At 34.3% G+C, this 26038-nt stretch overlaps 1 protein-coding gene across 5 annotated transcripts in view; it reads right to left on the bottom strand.

Annotated features, from left to right (window-relative positions):
- Positions 1-26038, bottom strand: part of LOC115888284 (6-phosphofructo-2-kinase/fructose-2,6-bisphosphatase) — a 141175-nt gene that overhangs the window by 51735 nt on the left and 63402 nt on the right. The window contains exon 1 of one of the 5 annotated variants that reach the window (XM_030907961.1): positions 9971-10096. The exons of the other annotated variants lie outside the window; for them this stretch is intronic. Within the exon in view, the coding sequence (XP_030763821.1) occupies positions 9971-10043 (73 nt within the window). The 5' untranslated portion in view covers positions 10044-10096. Of the gene's footprint in view, positions 1-9970; positions 10097-26038 lie in introns of those variants that run through there. 5 annotated transcript variants of the gene reach the window in all.

Here is a 26038-nt window from a genome sequence, read left to right as displayed (position 1 = left end):
TTTAAACTATGCATTTCCCGAACCCAAGTATATATAGAAACTTTTCTTCAAAATTTTTGATGAGAAACCACCTTTTGAAATTTGGCCGTTCATTTTCCGTGCACTTAAGATGTCCCTGTATAATCTCTTACAAAAAATGATTTAGATTCCAAGTAGAATGATATATTAGCCAAAACACACATTCTGTAGATTTATGACAACGATCAATCTCATTTCTTTGAATGTGGTAGACAATGATTCAGAATTAAAACTAAAAGAATTTCATAATGAAACGTGTAGACAATGTAAATTCGAGAATTTTTTTCAACCGGCACAAACAGAACTTTTCCGACGCGCTTAATATACTGGTGTGAATTCAATTCAATCAGCTCAAAATCCGAACCCCAACAGCTCCAAACCAGATGAATTTACCATCACGATTATACACCAAAATTAATACCGGTCAGAATTCAATTCAACCAGCACACGACCGATACCCAACTAGCTTGAAACCAGATAAATTTAGTTTAGTATTCTTGTATTCTCTACAAACATGCATCCATACAAAACAAGATGACAAAACCTACTCCGGGGTCACTTTGACGTGATTAAGATCAGATCGCGACCGCTATCTGATTAATCTTTAAGCGAGTTAGATCATCGACCACGCGAGACGCGGACACGTATACGGAGACTAAATTTAAATCGGCCCGTGAACTGAAAACAACCGTCAAAAGTGAGATGCGTTTTTTTCCCGGCGCGAGAAGCGTCGAGTGATGTTGTGGGTTGATCGGTTTGAAAAAATAACGACGATGACTCGTTTTGGAAATGGAAAAATACTAATAAAAAATCGATGGAGACCTAAGGGTGGGGATTCGACTTATATAAACTGTAGGGATCTAGTGACAGTGATATTTGTATCATTTTGATTCAAATATAACAGAATGTAGAATATTTAGGAGGGGGATTAATCACCGCGACCTTACAGATCTATTGTGAGTTCTAGAGCAGGAATATTTTCAAAAAACTACATTACAGGAAGCATTTCATGTAACAATTGGGAAAACAACGTTATTAGGGTAATTAGACCTCGCTGAATACGAATCTGCCTGTTGCCAAAGCGAAATTTTGACCGGAAGTCCAGAATCCAAGATGGCGGCCAAACACTATATTTTTGTATATCTCCATTGTCCGTTAACTAAAAATAATGATTTAAACGTCTGCTTGGGTTTTTTTTTCGGATACCAAACACATTGCAATTCTTAGAATTTACTCACCTTAAGTTTGGAAAGCATAGGTTTCAAGATGGCGCCCAAGATAGCCGCTGAATTTTTTTTGCTGGGACTTAAGCGACGAAATTGAGAAAACGAATATGTTAGAGATCAAATATTGTTTAATATTAAAAAAAATGACAAAAAAAATAAAAAGCAGTAACATATTATGTTTAGCTTATGCAAGGTTCAAACATTGTTTAGTACGGTGACACAATTTGGTGCAATTCAACCCGTTCTTTTTGCATGTGCACATTGTTGTCAGGCATTGGGATGCACAGTTACAGATGAGAATATTAGTGCAAGCTTTAGGGACGGGATCAAGAGTCATAAGAATTGGAATGTACGTTTCTTGGTGAAGCCTCCACCCATATGACTAAGGATCCAGCACCACTGGTCGGGCATGATGGGCATTTTCCCACACGTTCGCCTAAAATGATTTATAAATTTTCAGTGCCAAAAAGCAACTGGTTTTATTAAGTTTTTCCAAGGCATCGCTTGTAGGAGGTAAGGCTTCAGGCCTTTTCACAACACCGAAAAGCTGATGTCTGGCTTCATCCCCGCTGGATACGTCTTTGTCCACCTATGAAGAAAATTACAAACGTTGTAATAATGAATAAATCGAAGTTGGACTTAACGAAACCCCTAAAAAAAAACAGTACCTTGTAAAGTTGTACCAGGAATTTCTCTGCATTGGCCTTTGATAAGGGAGTCAGTGGAGAGTGCCCTAGATCGTTTAGAAGCTGGCAGGCCGTTCCATTAAATACCTTCCACGCTGCCTTCTTTGTGATTGTTGCAAGATGAGATGTTGAGTCGCAACCTGTGACAGCATGGAACGCCAAAATATTATTCTTTTGAGCATTGGGAATAATTTGGCAGATCTCATGGATTGGGATATACTTCCTTTCTTTCGCTGTGCCCGCCATCATCCACACTTTAGAGCTGGTTAAGGATGGATCAACAGCAAACAGATGTCTGAATCCCTGGCCATGACTACGATGTTGTCAGCATTGGTGACAGCATGTAGCACAACGCGAGTATCGGCCTCTTCATGCGTCGCAAATAGGGCACTAACGTCAGATCATTTGTGAACCCTTCGGATACAACAATTTCGACTGCCTCAAATTCATATTGAAGAAGTTCTTGAGAGAGGAATCGAGCGAGGTCGGCTTTGTTTTCCCCCAGTGCTAGAAAATTTTTCCAATCTTTTGGAAGTGGAACGGCTGAACTTGTGATGTCTCTTCTTACTGGAGCGACTCCCCTGGTTCTTCTGCAGCGGGTCCCACTTTTAATTGACCTCGGGCGATATCGGTCGAAAAAGATGTCGACTCTGGCATACGGTCTCCCAAGATAAACTATCCTTTTGATAAAAGTTGCAGCGAGGTCTCCAAAAGTAGTGGCGTTTTCTGGTTTTCCAATGCTGTTCACTAAAGCTTGACCATCTATAATGAGTTGAGATATGCTCTGATCAAATTCGATAGAATTTGGGCATTCTACTCCTTCAGTAACGACTTTTAACACTGATGCCTTTTCAGACAATCTGAGAGTGCAGTTATGGCATTAGTTTGGGTTACCTCAGATAGACGGCGCTGCCTGTAACGATTTTCACTTTTAAATTAAATAAAAAAAATTTAAGAGAACGCACCCAACCACTCAAAATATCCATATTTTACATTTTAAATCAAAAATACTTCTAAACTAAGAACCTACTCAGTTTTGGTGGCCATTTTGAGCGCCATTTTTAAACCTATGCTCTGCAAACTTAAGATGAGTAAATTCTAAGCTTTGAAAGCTGTTCCGCATACAAAATAAACCATAAGCATACGTTTAAAACACTATTTTAAGTTAACGGACAATGCAGATATACGAAAAAATGGTTTTTGGCTGCCATCTTGGATTCTGGACTTCTGGTCCCAATTTCGCTTTGGCAACAGGCAGATTCGAATTCAGCAGGGTCGAATTACCTTAAAAACGTTGTTTTCCCAATTGTTACATGAAATGCTTCTTGCATTTTAGAGAGAAGGAATTTTTAAAAATATTTTCCTGCTCTATTCCCCTTTCCTGAGTTATAACGAGTAGTTATAACTCAGTCTCAAAACTTGCAGTGTACCTACCGAGCAATAATAATCCCCACTATGTTATATGGATACGAAACCTAGGTGCCGTAACGCCGACACATCAACGCTTTAAACAAGTTGCAACAGAGACGCCTTAGACAACTCTTAAGAATCAAATGGTTCCACCATGTCCCAACTGAACTGCCTACCAAAATCTCTGCTTTACGGTGAGCTTGTAGACGGTAAGAGGAAACCGGGTGGACAACTCAAAAGGTACAAGAATATTTTCCACAAAAACTTAAAGGGGATAAACATGCAGAATGAGTGGGAAGAAGCAGCGAACATTAGAACACAATGGAGAAGAATTATGCTCATCAAAGAAAACGCCTTGTGTAATAATCTTCTGATGCGTGTCAAATACTCGTCAGCGAGTAATGGCGGTATGTGGTATGTATATGTATAAGTCATCATACAATCTCAGTCTTTGGCAAAAGTAAGTATCTGAGACGGCTTCACAGAGGCCAGCTCTCCATCTTCGATATCAGCCGTACCAAAGTTTACGGCACGGACAGTTGTCGTCTCTGTGCACTCAGTGATAAGGTGTTCCGGTGTTTCTTTATTTTCCCCACAGAATCTGCATTCGCCGTTTCTCTGCTTCAATCTACTGAGGTGTTCGTTGAGGAGATCGCGTCCTGCTAGAAACCGCGTGACAATCCGAGGATTGTTTTTACTTAAATCAAGCAAAATCTTTGATTTCTCTCGGTCGTAAGTTCTGAGGAACCTTTTCAAGTGTCTTTCTTCGACTGTGTCTTCCAGGTTCTTCAGTTCCGCTTTTCGTTGGTTTCCGCTTGGAAAACAGAACGGTTCTGGTCCAGCTAGTGGAGTGTTCTTTTCTTTTATTAGCTAGATCTTATCTAGGCATTCTTTACAACTATTTGATTCAAAAGTAAACGGTATTTTCAGTTATTGTTTGGAAGAAACTACGATCAAGGCCAAGCAGCACTCTTACTGCTTGGTTTGGTTTGGTAGTCAATGTATGTTGGCAACACTGTGAGCACTGCGCTACAGCTCGAAGACTGTGGCCGGTGGTAGATAGCAAAAAAACAAAACAACTACCAGAGAACAAAAAGAACCTAGTACGCATAATTGTAGGTATTATCACTGGACCCCAGGGGGGTAAACCTCGTGAGATGGAAGATTTCCAACGACGACTACTGCAAAGAACGCGGAGGAGAAGAAGAAACCATAGAGCATCTGCTGTACCACTGTCCGGCACTGGAATACCGACGCTTTAAAACTTTAGGGTAAGGGTTTTTGGAGGGACTAGAGGAAGCAGCAGAAGCCAATATCAGCGACATCGAGAACTTTGCAAAGAGCTGGAAGTGCTTTAATGCAAAGAAAGAATGAGAGGAAGGTTTGACATAATAATACGCGGGGTATCGCAATGGACCCAAAGCCTCCGAGTGAGGGATCAAACAGGATCCCAAAAATGATCCCTTGAATGCCTATTTGTTCAATAATAGCTTCAATTATGACCCTGTCATTTCATGATATTCTTATCAATCGTGTGATGGCATCTATGTCTACACAACTTCAACTTTTCTGGCATATTTTTCAATCATTCTCCATGTCTCAGCACGAATTGCTTCGTAGATGTTAAATTTCCGTTTCACTGTGACATTTTGACTCCACAGGATTCCATTTAAAAAATTGTGCGTGCACTATGTAAAAATTTAAAAAAAACAGGTGTCATTCAATATTGTCAAAAAAGAAAACCCCGGTAACTACGCATGACATCAGCTCAAGGGGAACTACTGAAATATCATAAACATATGCAAGATACTTTAACAAAAAAAATTTGCTGTTCATGTTTTCGAGCAGAATAGTTAACATATTTATAATAACACTATAATTTCCCTTGACACGCAAACGTTTCTTCGTTTAAAATATTATCATTGAAAGTTTGTATAAACAATTAAACCTGATATTAGAGTCACATGTACCAAAGCGCAATAGGATAGTTGCAGGTATGTTTCATTCAATAGAAAAGAATATTTTTAAATAAATGATACCAATGACAATCTTGAATAACTGGATCCCATGCAAAATTATCTAACTGATTGCGGTTTTATTCAGATATCTGATTTAACAAATTAAAACATTGAGAATTATAAACCGTTACTATACAGGGTGGTCCGAATTGTAAACGGGAAACTTCTGCAGCATATTCTGCAGATGAAAATAAGTAAAAAAGTTCGTATAAATTTATGTCCTAAAACGGTTCGTTTCGGAGATACAGGGCGTAGAAGTTTAATTTTTATTTCGTTTTTTTTTAAAATAATTTCTAATAGTCGATATTTGGATGAAAATTCATGTCTGAGTGTTTTTTGACATTGGAAATTTGATTTCGATGCCAGTATGACTCCTAATTGTAAAGTGTGCCACCAACATGTTTTTTTAACTGTTTCGAAGGATAATAACTTTTCGTCCGTACCTATATAAAATTACTGAGTGAAAAAATATACATTTCCGTCATTTCCTATATAAAAAAGATCTCTTGGTAAAAACCGCTAAGAGCAACCGTTCTCAAGATATGTGGAATGTAAACAAACAAAGTATTGATTAATACATGTCATTATTGACAAAAAATAAACATATTATTGATGGTGATTTGACCCTTAGCGTAACTAGCAATTTATCGTGGGGTGGGCCTGGGGGGGGGCTGGGTTTGAGGCCAGGGGGGGCCTAGGGCTTTTGTTTTTTTAAATGAAAAATAATTTTAAAAAACACTTTTTTTGAATAAAACGTTTACATGAATTTCTCTATCAATAAATTTAATAGACATGGTTATCAAACCGTATTCCCGTTACTGAAATACCTACAAATTTTCTAAAAAAAAAATAAAAAAAACACATTTTTTGAACACAACAAAATAATATTAACTAAACAAAACTGTAAAACGTATTAATACGTAGCCAAGAGTCATAATTCAGGATATCTCTGGGGGGTGCCCAGCAGCACCTGGGGGGGCCCGGCACCCACTGGCTCCCCTGTAGTTACGCCAATGGATTTGACTGAAATGATACATTTTGGAACTCTTTTTAATTAATCATAATTTTTTCTAGAAAAAAGTAGGTATAATAAAACATTTTTCGACCTTTGGCACAAAATAATTTCAAATTTATTATTTTAGTCTAAAAACTATCTAGTCAACATGTTTAATTTTATGATGACACGTATTGACTATTTGGATTCCAAATATTTGGAGAACCATTATTCGTTGCGATTTTTACCAAGAGCAACTACCAGAGAACAAAAAGAACCTAGTACGCATAATTGTAGGTATTATCACTGGAAACTAGGTTTACCCCAGGGGGGTAAACCTCGTGAGATGATAAAGAACGCGGAGGAGAAGAAGAAACCATAGAGCATCTGCTGTACCACTGTCCGGCACTGGAATACCGACGCTTTAAAACTTTAGGGTAAGGGTTTTTGGAGGGACTAGAGGAAGCAGCAGAAGCCAATATCAGCGACATCGAGAACTTTGCAAAGAGCTGGAAGTGCTTTAATGCAAAGAAAGAATGAGAGGAAGGTTTGACATAATAATACGCGGGGTATCGCAATGGACCCAAAGCCTCCGAGTGAGGGATCAAACAGGATCCCAAAAATGATCCCCTGAATGCCTATTCGTTCAATAATAGCTTCATTTATGACCCTGTCATTTCATGATATTCTTATCAATCGTGTGATGGCATCTATGTCTACACAACTTCAACTTTTCTGGCATATTTTTCAATCATTCTCCATGTCTCAGCACGAATTAGATGTTAAATTTCCGTTTCACTGTGACATTTTGACTCCACAGGATTCCATTTAAAAAATTGTGCGTGCACTATGTAAAAATTTAAAAAAAACAGGTGTCATTCAATATTGTCAAAAAAGAAAACCCCGGTAACTACGCATGACATCGGCTCAAGGGGAACTACTGAAATATCATAAACATATGCAAGATACTTTAACAAAAAAAAATTGCTGTTCATGTTTTCGAGCAGAACAGTTAACATATTTATAATAACACTATAATTTCCCTTGACACGCAAACGTTTCTTCGTTTAAAATATTATCATTGAAAGTTTGTATAAACAATTAAACCTGATATTAGAGTCACATGTACCAAAGCGCAATAGGATAGTTGCAGGCATGTTTCAGTCAATAGAAAAGAATATGTATCTTTTAAATAAATGATACCAATGACAATCTTGAATAACTGGATCCCATGCAAAATTATCTAACTGATTGCGGTTTTATTCAGATATCTGATTTAACAAATTAAAACATGAGAATTATTTCATCTGCAGAATATCCTACCAAAGTTTCCCGAATCAGTATTCGGGAATACAAATATTGCGTTGTGGGGTCACAAATATGCGCCTTTCAGATTTTTGAAAAAGTTCATGGTTTACTAGATATTTCGAAAAAAACAAATTTTGCCTATTTTAAAAATTGTTCCTAATTCCGTTATAATCTATTTTAGATAAAAAGTTTTCAGATAAAACTTGTATATAATCACATCCCTAATGAGGTTGTGTTCTCCGGTTTTTTCTAAAGCCTGTCATTTTTGACATATGACACAAACATAGTTTTTTTTAAATGGAAACCATAATTGGCCATGACTTTTGTTAAGCCAAGCGCCATTTGTTAAGCTTTTCAGCGATATAAGCGAGAGTAATAGCCAATTCTTATCTTTCTGGACTAATTTCACTTAGTTGGCATGGTGGTCTTATTTTGTAATGATTTATAAAAACACAAAATATATTTTAAACGGCTTTTTACAATTTACATTACACAAACTAAAACTTAAAAAAATAATATACACTCCCTACACTTTAAGTTATTTCAGAAAATGTTCAAAAAATCCGCCGTTGTTTTGAGTACATAAATGCATTGGGGAGTACATCATGGGGGGTGTCATAATGAAAGTCATGTTGGAACCAGTCTATTAATGCGCCAGTACCTATCTAAATTTAACTTTTCTAACATGTCTTGAGAACCGTTCTCTAAAAAACCTATTAAAAAAGTGTTATTATTAAGAGTTAAATTATTTACACAATTATTATTGTGTCAAACTTTGTAAATAGCCGTTCAACGTATCCTCGTCACCGGTCAACGTATCCTCGAAACTGTATGGCCAAGAAAAGTTGAACCAATAATCCTACACGTTTTCCTTCATTTGAAAAATTCATATTTACAATTTTTGTTTATTTTAATTTACAAAGTTTCACATTTCTGAGAGCAACGACGATTGAACTTGTTTCCATGGCTAACTAAGTGAAATTAGTCAAGAAAGATAAGAATTGGCAATAACTCAGTAATTTTGCGAAAAAAAAAACATAATATTATAGCTTATATCGCGGATAGGCTTAAAAAATCGCTCTTGTTATGAAGTCATGACCAACTATGGTTTCCATTTAAAAAAACATATGTTTATGTCATGTCAAAAATGACAGGCTTTAGAAAAAATCCGAGAACACAACCTCATTAGGGATGTGATTATCTACAACTTTTATCTGAAAACTTTTTGTCTAAAATAGAAATGGAATTAGGGACAATTTTTAAAATAGCCAAAATTTGTTTTTTTTAAATATCTAGTAAGCCATGAACTTTTTCAAAAATCTGAAAGGCGCATATTTATGACCCCACAATTGCAATTCTTTCCTCATTTAACCGACTCTCTATCTCCAGTAGTTTCCGAGATACCCACATAAAAAACATCGTGGGAAACTCGCCTTGTCTAAAATATAGTTAGAATTTGTAACAACTCCTTTTATATATTTAATATAAACGCAGCTCCTCGAGAGTTTGACATTATTGATACACAAAGTAAAAAAGAAATGAATATAAATTATAAATATAATATAGAGAATTCAAGCAGATTGAAGCTTTTACAAGTTAAAATATTACATTTTGGCGAATGCGCCAGGAATAAATTTTTGGAATATTTAAAATGATTTTTACAGTAAAACAATAATGCAATGTTAACAATAAAAATGATAAGAATTTAACAACATATTAAAAATCATAATTCTAAAAAACGTTTTTAAAAAAATATTATACATTTGGCTCTTTGGCAAGGCATGAACACGTACCTAGTTAGGTAAGTGTAGAATTGACACACAATAATATACACTAACAATTCCTTCTTCTTCTATGTTATTATAAATATCAGATAAATTTAATATTCCATTAAATAATTTAGTAGACAGAATGTTTCAAATACAAATCAATTTTATTACTTTTGCATTTTCCATTATTAAGAGTTAAATTTAATTTTATCAAATAATAAAAAATTGTTCTAATTGACATCACAATATTTAAGCAAATCAGTTAGTAGTTACATTACAAATAGCACAGCAGAAAGGTAATATTATATTCGTAATATATGATAAAAAGAAATCGAAACAAGACAAACCAGTAGGTACAATATTCTCTATCTAAATGAACTCAAGAGAATTATTCCATTAAAATTGGAAATCAAGGCATAACCTTTAATTATTATATCTCTGGTTTTTTATTTGTCCATTCTTACAATAAAGATACCCGACAATATACATTTGAAGATTCATTATGAAGAATATTTTATGCCGATCTTTACACCAATCTTACCAAAATCAACTTTTTCTTTATCGACCAGGTCCCAACCTAGAGATTTACTCGAATATGTTAGAGAATGCGGCATGACAAAGTCCACTTAGTCCACAGAAAGTGCACAACTACTATTAGAATATCAACGTATAAGACAAATAAAATATTCGATTTAATTGAATATTCCAATCTAATCTAAACAGGCCGGCCTCTGTAACCTTTCGCTCGATAACTAATTTTTCTTGTTAGTCTGGTTGCATACCAACTAGATAGCGTGTTTAACTTTGATCGGGGAAAATTCGACAGGGTCGAGTGTGAAAAAAATAGTAATATACAGGGTGGTCCAGTGAAAAGCTCTAAAAATGCATTATATAAGCTTTCGAAAAAATAAATTATTCGAAAAATTTTCTTGAGTCTTAACTAAGTGCAAATATTTTCAGGGCTGGTAGATCTCGATAAAAGAAGCATATTTTCTCTTTACCGATTTTCAAATAAATCTTGCAAATTCCCAAAAAAAATTTTTTTGCTAAAATCTTGAGAACCGCTGGCTCTTTTTTGGATTTTTGTTTCTTGTAAATTTAATGTACCTACTACCTGTGGTACTCCCTATGTTGCCATATTATCAAGAAATTATGTTTTTTAACTAAAAGCTAAAAAAAATCTAAAACATGTTTCAAAAAATTACAATTTTCAAAAAAAAATCGCAAAAAACCCTCATAATCGTGTTTCTGGGGTCAAAATATACTACCCCTAAAAATATTTGCACTTATTTAGGAATCACCCTGTATTTTTAACAAAATATGTGGCAGTGGTATCGTACAGAGTGCGTCAAAGATAAAGTCCATTCTTCTCACTTGTTTCGAGGTTTACAAAAAAAATGTTAAATATAAAAGTTATAGGGAAGGTTAAGATACACATTTTAAACTTATTATACTTAGAGTACACAGGATGCTCCAAAAAACTGTGGCGGATATAACATATTATGTTTCTTTTTAATTCAACACCATGTTTTTTATCATTTTTATTGTTCAAAAAAAAACGGCGTCAAAAGCCTAGTCTGACACCGTTTTTTTAATCGCACAATTCATTCACGAATTCATTACTACCAAAGTAAAATTTTGGAAATATCATATTTAAAAAGAAATAAATATAACTGGGTTACTGTTTTAAATAGATATTCCTTATCTGTGTACAAGTTATACATTTTTCAAAATTAAGTAAGCGACAATAATTAACAAAGACAATGAGATAACAAATTTTAAAAATTAAATAAGTAGACTTATTAACAAATTAAGCCTCTAAATGCTCTGATTTAAAAAAATATTCAGATTGAATATTTAACATTCATTTATAAACAAGCGGGAGCAAAATTTTATGGATAGAACCAACTCTAAAAAACTTCAATATAACTTCAGTAATCATCAAGATGCACTGTTTGTTAAACGAACGCTTTTCAAAACTGGTCAAAATTGTCACTTAAAACGTTTTTACATAATATAATTTTACTATTATTGGAGTTAATTATTAATGATTAACGAACCAGAAATTGAAAATGCTATTCAGAACAATTTAAAACGTCCAACAACCAATTTTAAAGTTAGTTTTCGAAAAAATTGGAATACCCTTCAAAATTTCCACTTACACCCACAGATAAAAAATCGAAATTTGGTATTTAGTATATAACATAAATTTGGATTGATTGACGTATTCAATTGTTTTCGGTCACTTCCTGTTTCACCGGAAGTTACTACAACCTTTGATTTTTAAATGGCACCCTCGGTACATTTTTACTTTATTCGATAGAAAATGACACTCTAATTAGAATGACATATAATATGTCAACTTTTGACATTTTCGAGTATCCAAAGCAAGCAAAAAGATCCAAAATCAAGGCTCTAACTCTCTAAACCAGGTCTCTTTGGGAATGATGGACACCTTTTTTTTAAATTTTCGAATATGGTTTGATTGTTATAATAATTGAGATATGATTAAAAATACGATTTGGGCATCTTTTAACCGGCCAGGACAAGATACTAAAAACATTAGACGATCAAATCTATTTTTCCAAGGCTCCTTGATTAAAAAATAGTGTTTTAACACAGCCATGACATTATGACACTCTAGATTGAAATTTAAAATAGAATTTTGTTTTAAGAAAACATTTCAAACGTTGACATATGATATGCCATTCTATTCAGAGTGCCATTTTCTATCGAATAAAGTAAAAAAAAATACCGAGGGTGCCATTTAAAAATCAAAAGTTGTAGTCACTTCCAGTGAAACAGAAAGTGGCCGAAAATAATTGTATGCGCTAATCAATCCTAATTTACATCATATTGTAACATATAGTAACATACCAAATCTCGTTTTTTATCTGAAAAAATAAAAAAGTTATAGGGGTGAGCCGCTTTTGAGACACACCCGGTATTCTATATGCTCTGAAACATAACCAACTCACTATTCAAAAAGAGGATCAAGTAGCAAAGATTAATAAAACCAAACTATGTAGTAGTAAATTAAATGCTGATTTTTATTCTAGAAGTAATTAGAGCGCCTTCTTCAAAACCAAACATTATACTCAAATATTCAAAGAATTTTTTACAAATATGCACATATACAGCATGTTCCTTAATGACACACTAATATTTATGGGGGCGATTCTTGAACCTATTATGAATTTATGTCCTAAACATCTTATTTTTGAGACTTAATTGAGAATAATTCCAATTAAAAAATTCCAACTTTTAAATAAAAAATATTAGTGAATTTACCATTTTTTTTTAATACTGAACTGACATGTGAATTTTAGCTTATCGCTTATTTTGTTAACAATTAAATCGAATAATAAATTGATTTTTATTTCGTTCGATGTAACACAACAATAAACAAGAATGGCGTGATGCATACTATAATAACATAACTAAAAGATTATTGCATGAAAAAATTATGAATGATATAAAGATCGGTTAGAGATAATTTACTGTGCTCTCGAAGAAACAAAATATTAATATCAGTAAACAGCACGAAAATACAAATATTATTTTAGAAATTACTGTTATTAAATAATGCAAAAAATGCAATTCTTTTAAAGTGCAATTAATTATATTATTATGGTATGCAATTCATAAAAATGCTGGTGTTGTTTAGATATGTTATACTTACATGTAAATGTCTAAAAAAGATAACTCTCAAAGCATGGATTACTCACCTGAAACAAAAAAGTCGAATATTAGAGATATTACATTCACCAGTTAAGTTCAGTTAACAGTAGATTCAGTCAAATTCAGATGTGTACAATAAAATTTCTATGTGGTATGTACTCACGTTTCAGTTCAAAACATGAGTTTTAATAGAAAAAAATAATAAGGAGCATAAAAAAAGGACAAGACAGTGAAAAATATAAGAATATCGACATTAGGAAATAATAAAGATGGAAAGCTAACAACAGTTAACACAGGAATTCAGAAAAGGACAACGATAACACCAATAACACAGCATATCTTGGAATAAGGTGAGTTCGAATATAGCCCAGAAAAGGATACTGTGTTACTAGCTAAATTAACTCAGGTGAGCGCAATTAAAGTAAGTTCAACCTCAAGGCTTGCTTGGCTGTGTGTAAGGTAAGTTTTAGAGCCCAAACGCACTAACGACCAGGTCGCTGCTACCTGTAATACCATAAACACCGCATGTGCGGCGCAACAGCACGTGCGGCATTTAGCGAACTCCGAGCGCCCGTGATCGGACTTATGCTGCAATTAGTGAACTCCGAGCGCTCGTGATCGGACTTCGTCATTCCATCCACACATGCGAGCTCTGATAGCAACATCATAGAGGCGAGCGCTCGTTCTCGTCGCCGAACTCCGACTTCCCCATCCACACACATAGGAAATGGGCGAAGACCCGATCGGAGATCGCCAAATGCCGCATGTTCGGTTGCGGCATTAGGCTTTCCATCCACGCATGCGGGTTCTGATAGCAACCACGTAGAGACGAGCGCTCGTTCTCGTCGCCGAACTCCGACTTCCCCATCCACACACAAAGGAAATCGGCGAAGCCATGATCGGAGATCACCAAATGCCGCATGTGCGGTTGCGGCATACTTACTTACTTTACTTTACTTTTACTGCCATTACTCGCTGACGAGTATTTGACACGCATCAGAAGATGGTTACGCAAGGCGTTTCCTGTCGTGAGCTTTTCTGTGACTGAAAAGCCCGATACGTGATGTTATCTCTCTTCCGTACTCCGGACATTCAAAAATCTCATTACTTTGTTGCCTCTTTACTTTTTGGTTGTCGTTATTAACTGAATTTACAACTCTCCCCCATTGCGTTCTATTGCGCGCTGCTTCCTCCCACTGTTGCGGCATAATGATACAACGCGCACTAACGACCAGGAGCGCTATTCTGTACACGGCATCGACAATCGTCGGTATCGGTAAGTTACGACAGTTTTTTAATATGGTAAAAATGTGTTAATTGTTGTTGTCATAGTTACCGATCTATGGCAGATATTGCAAATGTGTACCGACGAGGATCGGTATCTCTACCATGCCCTTGTTAACCCCACGGGAGAGATTATAGAGATACCGATAACTATCGGTACAAATTTGCTATATGTATGCTATATGACCTATTAGTGACAGCTAAAACTATGACAACAACAATTAACACAAAGCTCACTGGGGCGCTATTCTGTAAAATCGTCGGTATCGGTAAGTTACGACAGCTCTCGATACGTATTTGTATATAGTAAAAATGTGTTAATTGTTGTTGCCATAGTTACCGATCAGTCCTATGGCAGATATCGCAAATGTGTACCGACAAAAATCGGTATCTCTACCGTGCCCTTGTCAACCTCACGGTAGAGATACCGAGAGTCGTCGGTACAAATTTGAGATATCTGTCATAGGGCCGATCGGTAACTATGACAACAACAATCAACACGACGCTCATTGGCCGTACGTACCGATAGCTGTCGGTAACTTGCCGATACCGACGATTGTACAGAATAGCGCCCCTGGCCGAACGTACCGATAGCTGTCGGTATCGGTAAGTTACGACAGCTCTCGATACGTATTTGTATATAGTAAAAATGTGTTAATTGTTGTTGTCATAGTTACCGATCGGCCCTATGGCAGATATCGCAAATTTGTACCGACGAAAATCGGTATCTCTACCGTGCCCTTGTTAACCTCACGGTAGAGATACGGATTTTCGTCGGTACAAATTTGCGATATCTGCCATAGGGCCGATCGATAACTATGACAAAAACAATTAACACATTTCTATTACAATTTTTTTCGCTACGATACGATTGTCGATGCCGTGTACAGAATAGCGTCCCAGTAAACTGCACTAAAATATTATTATTTTCTGCTGCTTATTGCCGCTTTTCTTCCAAATTAATAATTTTTCAGAATATATTCAACGCAAAGTTTTCTACAGGATATAGTGTTTTAGTGTAGTTTTTGCACACGCGCAGAAAAACCAAAGAAATAGTATACAGACTAGATCAAAGGGAAACTTAAATCTAGTCTTTTTTATCAAGGGTCTATTCTAGTAAAAATTCAAAACATTTTTATATGATATACTCTATTTATGGGTGGTATGATACCTATTATTATACTTTCGGGTTTCGATGGTAAAAAATAAAAAAAGCATTAAAAAGCATTTAAAGTTTCTTTTTGATCTGCCCTGTATAATTTTTTTTCTTCCTCTCCATTGTGTGGAAACTGTACTAATTACTCAACTGTTATTACCATTAATATTTTAAATGCATTATTTCTCACATTAGAACATTTAATACGCTCATGAATAGGAACTTCGCTTTTTAGTTAACTCGGATATTTTAACATTTCTGAAAACAATATTTTCTAATTGGTAAAACGTAAAAAATCGTTAGATCTGACAGCCCTGTTGAAACTGGTCGTTTATCTGGACGCACCTGTGTACGCAATACATCCGACCAGCCAACGCCAACGGCCAGGCCGTCAGCGCGTTTAAGCTCTTATATGATTTAATATTGGTGCAGTTTGGTTTGTGCAAATTAACTGAGAGTCTAAACGGCCCTTAACGGGGACCATAAAACCACTTCCTTCAATGCGATTAAAATCCTATTGAATCTACCAACACCACATAAATATTTCCGCATTATAAAGCGGAAACAAAGTGTATAGCTTTCTCCATAAGCTTACACTGACAGCTACATGGGCCCGAATTCTGGAACTTCGACATAAAAACGTCACGGTTTCAAAGCGGTAAGCGAAAGTATTCGATTAGCGGAACGCCAAACAGTCGATTTTGGTATTCCCGTTGCCGTGCGAATCGTTTTCTGGATACGCGTTGAGCACATATTGGCAGCATCGCAATTTCTCCGGTATCTAATAGTCAAATCTGAATAAAACAATGAAAAATGTCAATGTTACTTGAATTTCATAACCTATTCTTGAGGTATGTCAACCTATTTTTCTATGGATATGTCATTATTCTTATTATATGAGGAAAATGTTGAAGATGCTTCGCAGCATTTTCGATGTTTTGAACAATATTTATAACTGCCAAATCGTAAATTATCAATTACTTATTGAAGAATTTATAGAAGAAGAAGCAGTTTTCACTAAAGAACAAGAGAACGCACAAAATCACAATTTTTTCGAATTTTTAATGACAGTTCGATAAGCAAAACGTTCCTTTATGGTAGCCATTTTCCAATCCCTTAGCGCAGTTAGAAAGATGCTAAGCGAGTCAGATGAGAATACCCAAATCGTTAGTTAAGTACGCGCTGAGCGAAAATTAACGTCATATACGCTGGCGTCTAAAAGTGCTTAACGTTTTCTAGGTTACAGAATTCGGGCCATGGTCTCCAAGTTGCTAGACTTTTTGAAAAGGATAGGACTGGAGAATATAAGCTAAGGATTAGAACAGGACCACAATAGATATGTAAAATTCGATAGCCACCTCAAAATCTAATCTAAATCTATACCGACAGGAATTTTTAGAAATGCAATGGTGCAGTATTTATTCAAATCATGAAAATAAAAAATAGCATTACATACAAGTTAATTTTATGGAGTTATCATTCCTTCTGTGACATTTTCAATATGTTTATTTCACTAATGTTTAAATAAATATACAGGGTGCTACAAATTCGAGGTACGAGCATTGGTATCTCGGTAACCGTAATAGATACGAGCATGGTTAAATTAGGGCAAAGTTGTGCCCTTTAGGATGTTCACCAAGATACCGTCAAAAAAGTTTTAAAAATTTCAAGGATTGCTGAGTTTCTTGGAAAAACGGATTTTTTTGAAAACCAATTTTATTTTTTCCTGTCGTTACTTTTTAGAAAATCAAAAAACTAATTGCACATTCTCATAGCCACTTTATTAGAACTATCTGATGGTATTTTTAGATTTCCAAATTAGCTTATAATTTGTGAGATACAGAGGCCAACTTAATTTTTTTAAATACGGACCTGCATTTTTTATTTCAGGTTTTAAAAGAACTCGGTCTCCTGAGTACAACGATATGCCACACTTTATGTTTTTTTTTTTGTTTTGGGTACCTTAACAATAACAAAACTGTTGTAATTGTTATTTAAAATGATTCCGGCACTGGTTTTTTAATTTATTTAATCTGATTATATTCATCACAACAATATTGATCAGCGCTAATTAACATTGAAGAAAAATCAATAAAAATTGTTTTAGACATTTGAAATCAATACATTTCAACATTAAGAGTATAAAAACAATTAACGAGTAATAAAAAAACAATTAAAGGAGGTCTGTTCAAAGAGCAAGATTGAACGAAAAAGAAATGTGTGCATGTGCATTATGGAGAGTGGTTTCCTTTCGAACATGCAGAGCATTTGAAACTAGTTTGTGGAAGTTGATTTATTTATAATAACTACGATTAATATTATGCATATTATTAAAATCTAAAAATACCGTCAGATAACCCTAATAAAGTGGCTCTGAGAATGGTACAATTAGTTTTTTGATTTTCTAAAAAGTAACGACAGGAAAAAATAAAATTGATTTTCAAAAAAAATCAGTTTTTTCCAAAAAACTTAGCAATCCTTGAAATTTTTAAAACTTTTTTGATGGCATCTTGGTGAACATGCCAAGGAGCAACTTTGCCCCAATTTAACCATCTTCATATCTATTACGGTTTCCGAGATACCAATGCTCGTACCTCGAATTTGTAGCACCCTGTATAATGTAGGTATAGGTTCATGCAACCTAAAATATCATATTCAAAAGTACGCATAATATAGGATTTTTTTATTATTAGTTTTAGCGCTTTAGATATATTATATTATTTCAGTTAATGCTGTGAACTATGCTTTGAAAAAATCCCATATGACGCAAATTGCAGCGAATTTATTATCTGTCATTACACTGGTTGTATACCAGATTATTGATTTATCATTTAAACATTGAATTCTATATTATATTTAAATTTAATATTGAAACGGGATATAAATAGTAGAAAACGTTTGATGTGGTTGAATATTTATTCAAAGTAGTAATAAATATTCGATATTCATTAATTCCGCCTAACAATCAAATTGTAAATAAAACCAATACAGTGCCCCCCGTTTTATAAACGCAACATCAATTAAACAAAAATAGTAATGATATCCTTTTGTATTTCTGTTAAATAATAGATCCAAGTTAGATTTACTCCTAAGCGATTTATAAATTAAGCGTTGTTATAATTATTTGCTATTAAAAATAGTATTATACAGATTGAGGACAACTTACTCAGTTATTGATTACAATTCTTTATAAAAATGTAACTCTCTAAAAATATAATCTAAGCAGGGCGTCACTAAATCAATGTTTACAAATCAAGATCTATGATTTCGAAAATCAAATTGGTACAGAATCCACGGAGAATAATTGATATTCCTAGAAACAGTCAGTTCTGCAAAAGTATACTGTTGATACTAGAGATGCCACGAATATTCGGCAATTATTCGGTATTCAGACTATTCGGCTAATTGTATTTATATTCGGCCGAATATTGCGTACCATTTGATCAAATACCGACCACTCAAAAATATCTATATTTTTTACTACAAAGATATCCATTTTATTAAACAAATAACAAGTTATTACATACTTCAATACTTAAAATCTATTAACAGAAATTTATGGAGTATAAAAACAATTTTTTCTGTATTTTAAGGAAGCAATAATGGTTTTTTCTTCATAAACTAGCCCATAATAGCCTCTGGTGGGACCGAAACATGTCTGCAACAACTAAAAAGAGACTTGGAAGAACATTGGTAGAGTCAGTTCTTTGCTATGGTTAAGAGCTATGAACTCTGAGTGCAGACGCGAAGCGCAAAATCCAAGTTGTTGAAATGGACTACCTTAGAAGAAGTGCAGGTATATCTAGGATGGAAAAAAAGACAAACATCGAGGTCAGGCGTATCATGAATGCATCGGAGGAAACAGTACTTGATCGAATCGAAAAATCCAGCTTAAAATGGTTTGGACATGTTCTGCGTATGCCGGAGAACAGGTGGCCAAAAAAAAGTTTTTCTCCCCAGGGCAGAAGAGAGGTAGACCTAGAAAATCCTGGGACGGAACGGTTACGGAAGCAATTGAAGCTCGTAACCTAAAAGCTGATGACGCTCTAAATCGAGATGTGTGGCGTAGGGTAACGGGAAGGCAGCAATAGGCTGTAGTTGGAAATGAGTATTAAAAACTTAAACCAAATCCCGTTTATATATATCTTCATAAACATTGCTAGGTTAATAAAATGGCCTCTCTCTAAATTCATTACTGCTAGGAATTAATAGACAAACGTCCGATCCAGATGAACTTCACTTTTCAAATAGAATTTAATTTGCAATTGCACTTTTTATTGTCTAACGATTTCAAAACAGCTTTAATATAAATATCATGTATTCTAAAAATTACTATCCTAAAAATTACCTACTCTGGGTGCCCGCTCACCAAGGGATAGAAAGCAATGAAAAAGCAAACGATCTAGCTAGAAAAGGAGCGAACACTCCACTAACTGGACCAGAATCGTTCTGTTTTGCGAGCGGAAACCAACTTAAAGCGGAACTCAAGAACCTGGAAGACTCCTTCGTAACCTGAAATGGGAATTCTCCAACGGTCTAAGACACTTGAAAAAGTTTCTGAGAACTTACCACCGAGAAAAATCAAATATTTTCCTTGATTTAAGTAAGAACAATCTTCAAATTGTCACGAGGTTTCTAACAGGACACTGTCTCCTCAACGAACACCTTAGCAGATTGAAGCTGAGAAACAACGGCGAATGCAGATTCTGTGGGGAAGATGGGGAAACACCAGAACAGCTATTACTGCTGATGTCGGAGAATGTCGATACGGTTGATGTCGGAGATGGAGAGCTGGCCTCTGTCGAGCCATTTTAGATACTGGCTTTTGTCAAAGCAGTAAGACTGTATTTATATTCGGCCGAATATTGCGTACCATTTGATCAAATACCGAGCACTCAAAAATATCTATCTATATAACCCGTTGTAATTCAAGAAAGAAGAATACACAATAAATCTGTAAGGTCACGGTGATTAACCCCCCTCCTAAACATTCTACAATTCTACAAACACAATCTTTGTAGGAAAACGACCGTTAAAGCGAGATTCGAATTTCGCGCTATCTCTAGGATGATGTGGTAAAACCCATAAATCAGTAACAAAATGTAGTTTAAAAGTAACTTTCTTTTATTGTTTGCAAGTCTAATTTTACATTGAAAACTCACGAGCTCAACCGAAATAGCGTATTGTGACACTGTGAGGCACTTATAAACTCAAATTATATTATTTAATCCTCAATACAGCTTATACAATAGATGGTTAAACTAGTGATCGACCGATACCGATACCGATATGAAAATATCGGCCATATCGGTCATCATGCCGATTATCGGTATCGGCCGATATACAAATGTATATCGGCCGATATTTAATTAAATTGATTATTCACGAAAAAGGAATTAAAAAACATTAACTGAACTTCATTTTTTTAGGAACAACTTTATTAAACATACCCCGCTGGCAAGTAAACCTTTAGGTCGGCGTTTACATGTATAGGAGTGAGTCGTTATGGCAATCTAGTAAGTCGGAGTGATCAAAAATACGAAGTATTTATTACATAACTACTTAATCTGACGCTAGATTCCATGCGCTCGAGAAAATACTCGCCTCCTGTCTTTATTCAGTACATCTTATTTTACTAAGCGTGTTGATCGTACTCCTCGTACACATGAAAACCGGCACCCAAGACCAGAAATGCCTAGTATATGAACACAAACTGAAACCAATTCTTTAAAATAATAAACAGAAAAATAAACTAAAACAAAAAATTTGAAAAAAAATGTCCCTTAAGTAAATCTGTCTAAACAAAGATTTAGTATAGCGGACACAAACCGGACGATTTCCTTAAAATAAGATAAAAAGATAAACAGTAACGAATAAATAAAATACTAAATAAAAACAAGACTTGAAAATTAGTTAATATTAACTAATAAGAATAATCCAATTTTTTTTAAATTGCTGTTTTTGCTGAGTTTTTAGAGTACCTGCCTCCGAAAACATTTGTTCACTAAAAACACTGCTTGCTGGAGCGCTTAAATAAATAACTGCTTGAGAAAATAATAAAGGCAGAACATCTTGTTTTTCTTTCCACCATAAGAGTAGATTCCTTGTTTTTGAAACTACAGGTAAATTGTTGTATTCAGCTATTTCCATTTTAAACCTTTCATTATTACTACTAATGTTGCCAGATGTTCGGAATTAAATCATGTGCATATTCATATATTAGGCGGAAGAATTTGAGCTAAACCTCGCCGCTATAAACTAAGGCAATTAAAAAAATACGCCGATAGGCCGATATAGATCGTATCGGCCTGAAACATATCGGTATCGGCCGATTATCGGTATCGGCCAAAAAAAGTCTGTCGGTCGAACACTAGGTTAAACACAAGGGTTTTATCACCAACTCGTCCGGAATAGTTTTAATGTATAATTCATAGACTTAAAATAAAATATAGACTACATTATTTACATCTCAACGCGGTCAAACAATCTTTTTTGTACACATGTTTACTTCTGGGTACAGTCGACCGAGCCTTCCTCATCCAGCCTATGTTGTCACGTCTTTAATATTATCAATATTTTTTTTCTTGTTATACACATATATTGAGATATTAATAGGTACTACATTTTAATAAAGTAGGTTTTAATATTCCATAGATGTATTAAATAGTCCTTATTCTACTAAATTATAAGTCGGATACTGTTTAAAACGAATAAGTTCTTTACAATATGGCAACATCGATTAGAGGCGAGGTAGCCTATTCATTCATTTATTACCTTGTAGTACGCGTCGCACGTGTGCGGTAAAGCTTTGTTGCCGCTATGTCCCCGGCTCACAGTGGGCCAGGAAGTATAGTGTGACCAACGGATCTGTAGCTACGGGGTATCGGCAGGGGAACGCAGTTGTAAACAAAACACGCCCAATTTCATTCATAAAATAGGCATGGGCGTACGGTGTTATATGAAAATAATGTGTATCATAAATATAATACTCAGATTAATAATTTTTTTCAAAAAACTTTATGCTGTTTGAATCGTTACTGTTGAGTTAGCAGATAAACACTAAAAGCTTTTATTAAATTAAATATTTTGAATCATTTTATTATTGTGTTGTTAATATAATAGAAGAAATAATTACAGCTGGGGGTTGGAACCTTTGGTGTTACACAGCAAAATAAAACACTAAATCAGTACAATACACCAAAACACTTTTAATTTTACACTGGACGCACGTTTCGCTAACCATGTCTGCCATCAGCAGATGATCAAGACTGAGTCTTGAGGTATATTTATTTATATATCTGTACTAACTATATTTTTTTCTATAATACATAATTTTAGATATAACTATTTCCAGCAAAAAAAAATCTTGAAAATAGTTAACTTTGGAAGCGCAAACAAAACATAATTTTACTCATCAGTAGATCTGATATTGCCTATTACACCAGATATGGTATCGCTCCGCCAGCAGTTTTTAAAGGTTAGGTCATTGTCTACCCATATGTTACATCCAAATAGATAATACTTGGCTATATTTTCGAATTTCGCGTATATATATTTATATCTCTCTCTGCAATATAATGGGCCGCTCCATTAATATTTATCTGTTATTTTAACATTTACGCCAAAAAAATTCATTTGATTTTAATAACCCCCTAAGCGTTTCCCTGCAAAAGGAAAATTCGATTCTTCCTGCAATTTTTGCAAAAGCTTTCTAATTGTGGGGACGAGTTTGAATTCGAGATAAAATCTATTTATCAAATTCCTGACCACTTCGAAAAAGTCGTTGAGCTTTTCGACAGCAGTCTCACGTGGTCGTTTCTTTCCAGAGAGGATATCATTTTATCGGGGTTAGTTTTCAGCCTTTTTTTTATCTTCTGTGTGAATTTTTTTATAGCCGATACGCTAACTCCGGTATAAAGAAATATCCGCTCAAGTTTACGTTTAAGCGGCAACTCAAGCGAACTCTCTGTAGCTTCTTCATCGCAAACCCTATTATGAACACAAGGAAATACACCAAATGAGATTTCATCCACGTTATTATTAACTTACCTATATAAATTAGCTATTATTTCTCTTGTCTGACTATGTAGCGTCTTACCCTTAACAAATTTATTCGTTTTAAAACACAAATATACGATCAAACTTGATATTAATAATTAAAAACTACGAACGAAAAACATTATAACAAGATAACAAAACAATAAAACACAACTTAACTATCAAATATACTAAAAATATAGGAATAAAGTTTAGGATAACCGGTATAAAATAATGAAATAAAGTAATAATGATCAAAAAAATGACACCGCCACTGGATATTTCAATAGTATTCAATATTCCTACTCTTTTCAGAAGAGACCGTGAAGTTGGGGATAAAGCAAGCGAATAGGAAAGGCGTAAAAGCCATGGCAACCGCGTGGTAACAAATCCTGTGACGTACTGCCAATCATGTTCGATGAATAGGCGGCCATGCGCGGCGATGCCGGTTTGCCAATGATATCGTTGAAAATCTTCAACTTTCATAATAGGCAGATTATACAGAATGAAAGAAATAAGTTATTAAATAAAACATATCGAACAATATGAACTACGTTAAAATTTCTTAGTAATATACGTCAGAATATATGCTAAACACATTATATATAATAAAAATATATTAAATTTATAGTTCATGTCTGGCAATTTTGCAATTTTATAGATAAACGTGGCAATATCGATTTTTTTTCTCGCATTCCTTCCGTAGCTTCAGATCCGCTGGTCAAACAGTAACTAGGAGTTTGACTAATTCAATTTCTTTTTGTATGTCAACAACTTTTATCTAAATATGTATTAAAAAATGAATAAATACAATTTTTACGAACATCGGACTTTAATAAACTATAATTGTTGCTATACAGGATATAACTTTATTAACAAAATGAAAGGCGCGAATCCTCACTTAATTTTAAAATGAAGATGTAGTATAACATTTTTTCGAATTTCTTCTCTTTTTTGGTATACAGAGTGTCAATGATAACTAATTAAATGGATTTGTATACAGGGTACTCCCTAAATTCCCTATACAGGATATAACTTTATTAACAAAATGAAAGGCGCGAATCCTCACTTAATTTTAGAATGAACATGTAGTATAACATTTTTTCGAGTTTCTCCTCTTTTTTGGTATACAGAGTGTCAATGATAACTAATTAAATGGATTTGTATATAATCAGGGAATATGTAATAGAGAGTTTTTTCTTGAAGATGAGGCAAGGTGCTTAAAAAAAATAAAAAAGTTGTATTTTAATTTGCCTCGTCTAAAAAAAATTAAGAATGAAGAGAAAAATCAGTGGCGTACATCTTTATCAATAACATTGCCTAAACCAAAAGCTACGGCCACGGTACTTAATAATTTTAGCTGCGATTTTAGTCTCGATTTGTCCTAATGAGGTCGTTAATACTTATATAAAAAATATACTTATACTAAATATATATATATAATAATACAAATAATGCTACCAACTTTTAACACAATTTTTAAAAGGATTTTTGAGATATTAAAAAATCCGATTAAAAATAAAACGTTTACACCCGTGTATTGAAAACGAAAAGATATTCGAAAAAAATTATGAATTACATACATAAAGTTAAAAAGATCATACAATAGGTTATTTTGTTTGAAATTGAACAAAACATTAAATAACATAAGCAATGTTCTTATAAGTGAACATATGGTATTTAAGAAAAAACAATAAATTTAACGGCTAACCGAAAAGGCTAATCACAAAGTTAACTTATTTTTAAGAAAAAGATCCAGCTATTCAGAATCACTGCTACTGTCATTATTGTCGTTGAAAGATGATGGATTTGGATCAAATGATTTTAATAAATTTAGAGCTTCGGGAACAAGCCTTTTCTTTTTGGATAACTTAAGTTTTCTTAAACTTGTAATTAGTGGATCAGAAGAAATCAATAAATTATGAAATACATCTGTATTAGTCTCCATTCTGCTCATTTTTCTTGAATGATATTCCCTGTATCGTCTGTACTCCTTATTTCGAGCTTCTTGAGCTTCCTCCGATAATTGTCCGATGGGTACAGGAGACGATTTTATGATATCTCCCCCATGGATAAGAATTTTATGTATAGTGACAGGCATTTTGTACCACGGATAAAGAAATACAAATTGCTTACTAGTTTCTAAGGAGTATGATTTAAAACTATTAATGTCAATGCTGAATCCGCTGGTAATAACTTGTAGGATCACAAAGAATCGATGTATTAAATTTTGATCCAAACCTGTTATTTCGGCAGATATTGTATAATTTTGGAAAAATTTGCGCGCGGTATTACCGTCATTACTTGTACCAACACCTTGTTTCACTACATCTACAATTATGCCTAAACGATTTCTAAATTCTTTTTGAATTCTTTGCTTTTCGTTTTGACTTACAATTTTATCTTTTCCAACACATCGCCATTTTTGTAAACTTAAACGGTAACTTATCT

The sequence above is a fragment of the Sitophilus oryzae genome, unplaced genomic scaffold (assembly GCF_002938485.1).
Source record: "Sitophilus oryzae breed Bouriz unplaced genomic scaffold, Soryzae_2.0 scaffold_693_pilon_pilon, whole genome shotgun sequence".
Taxonomy (NCBI): Eukaryota; Metazoa; Arthropoda; class Insecta; order Coleoptera; family Curculionidae; genus Sitophilus; species Sitophilus oryzae.
Note: the sequence above shows the minus strand (reverse complement) of the source record. Positions and strands in the feature narration are given on the sequence as shown.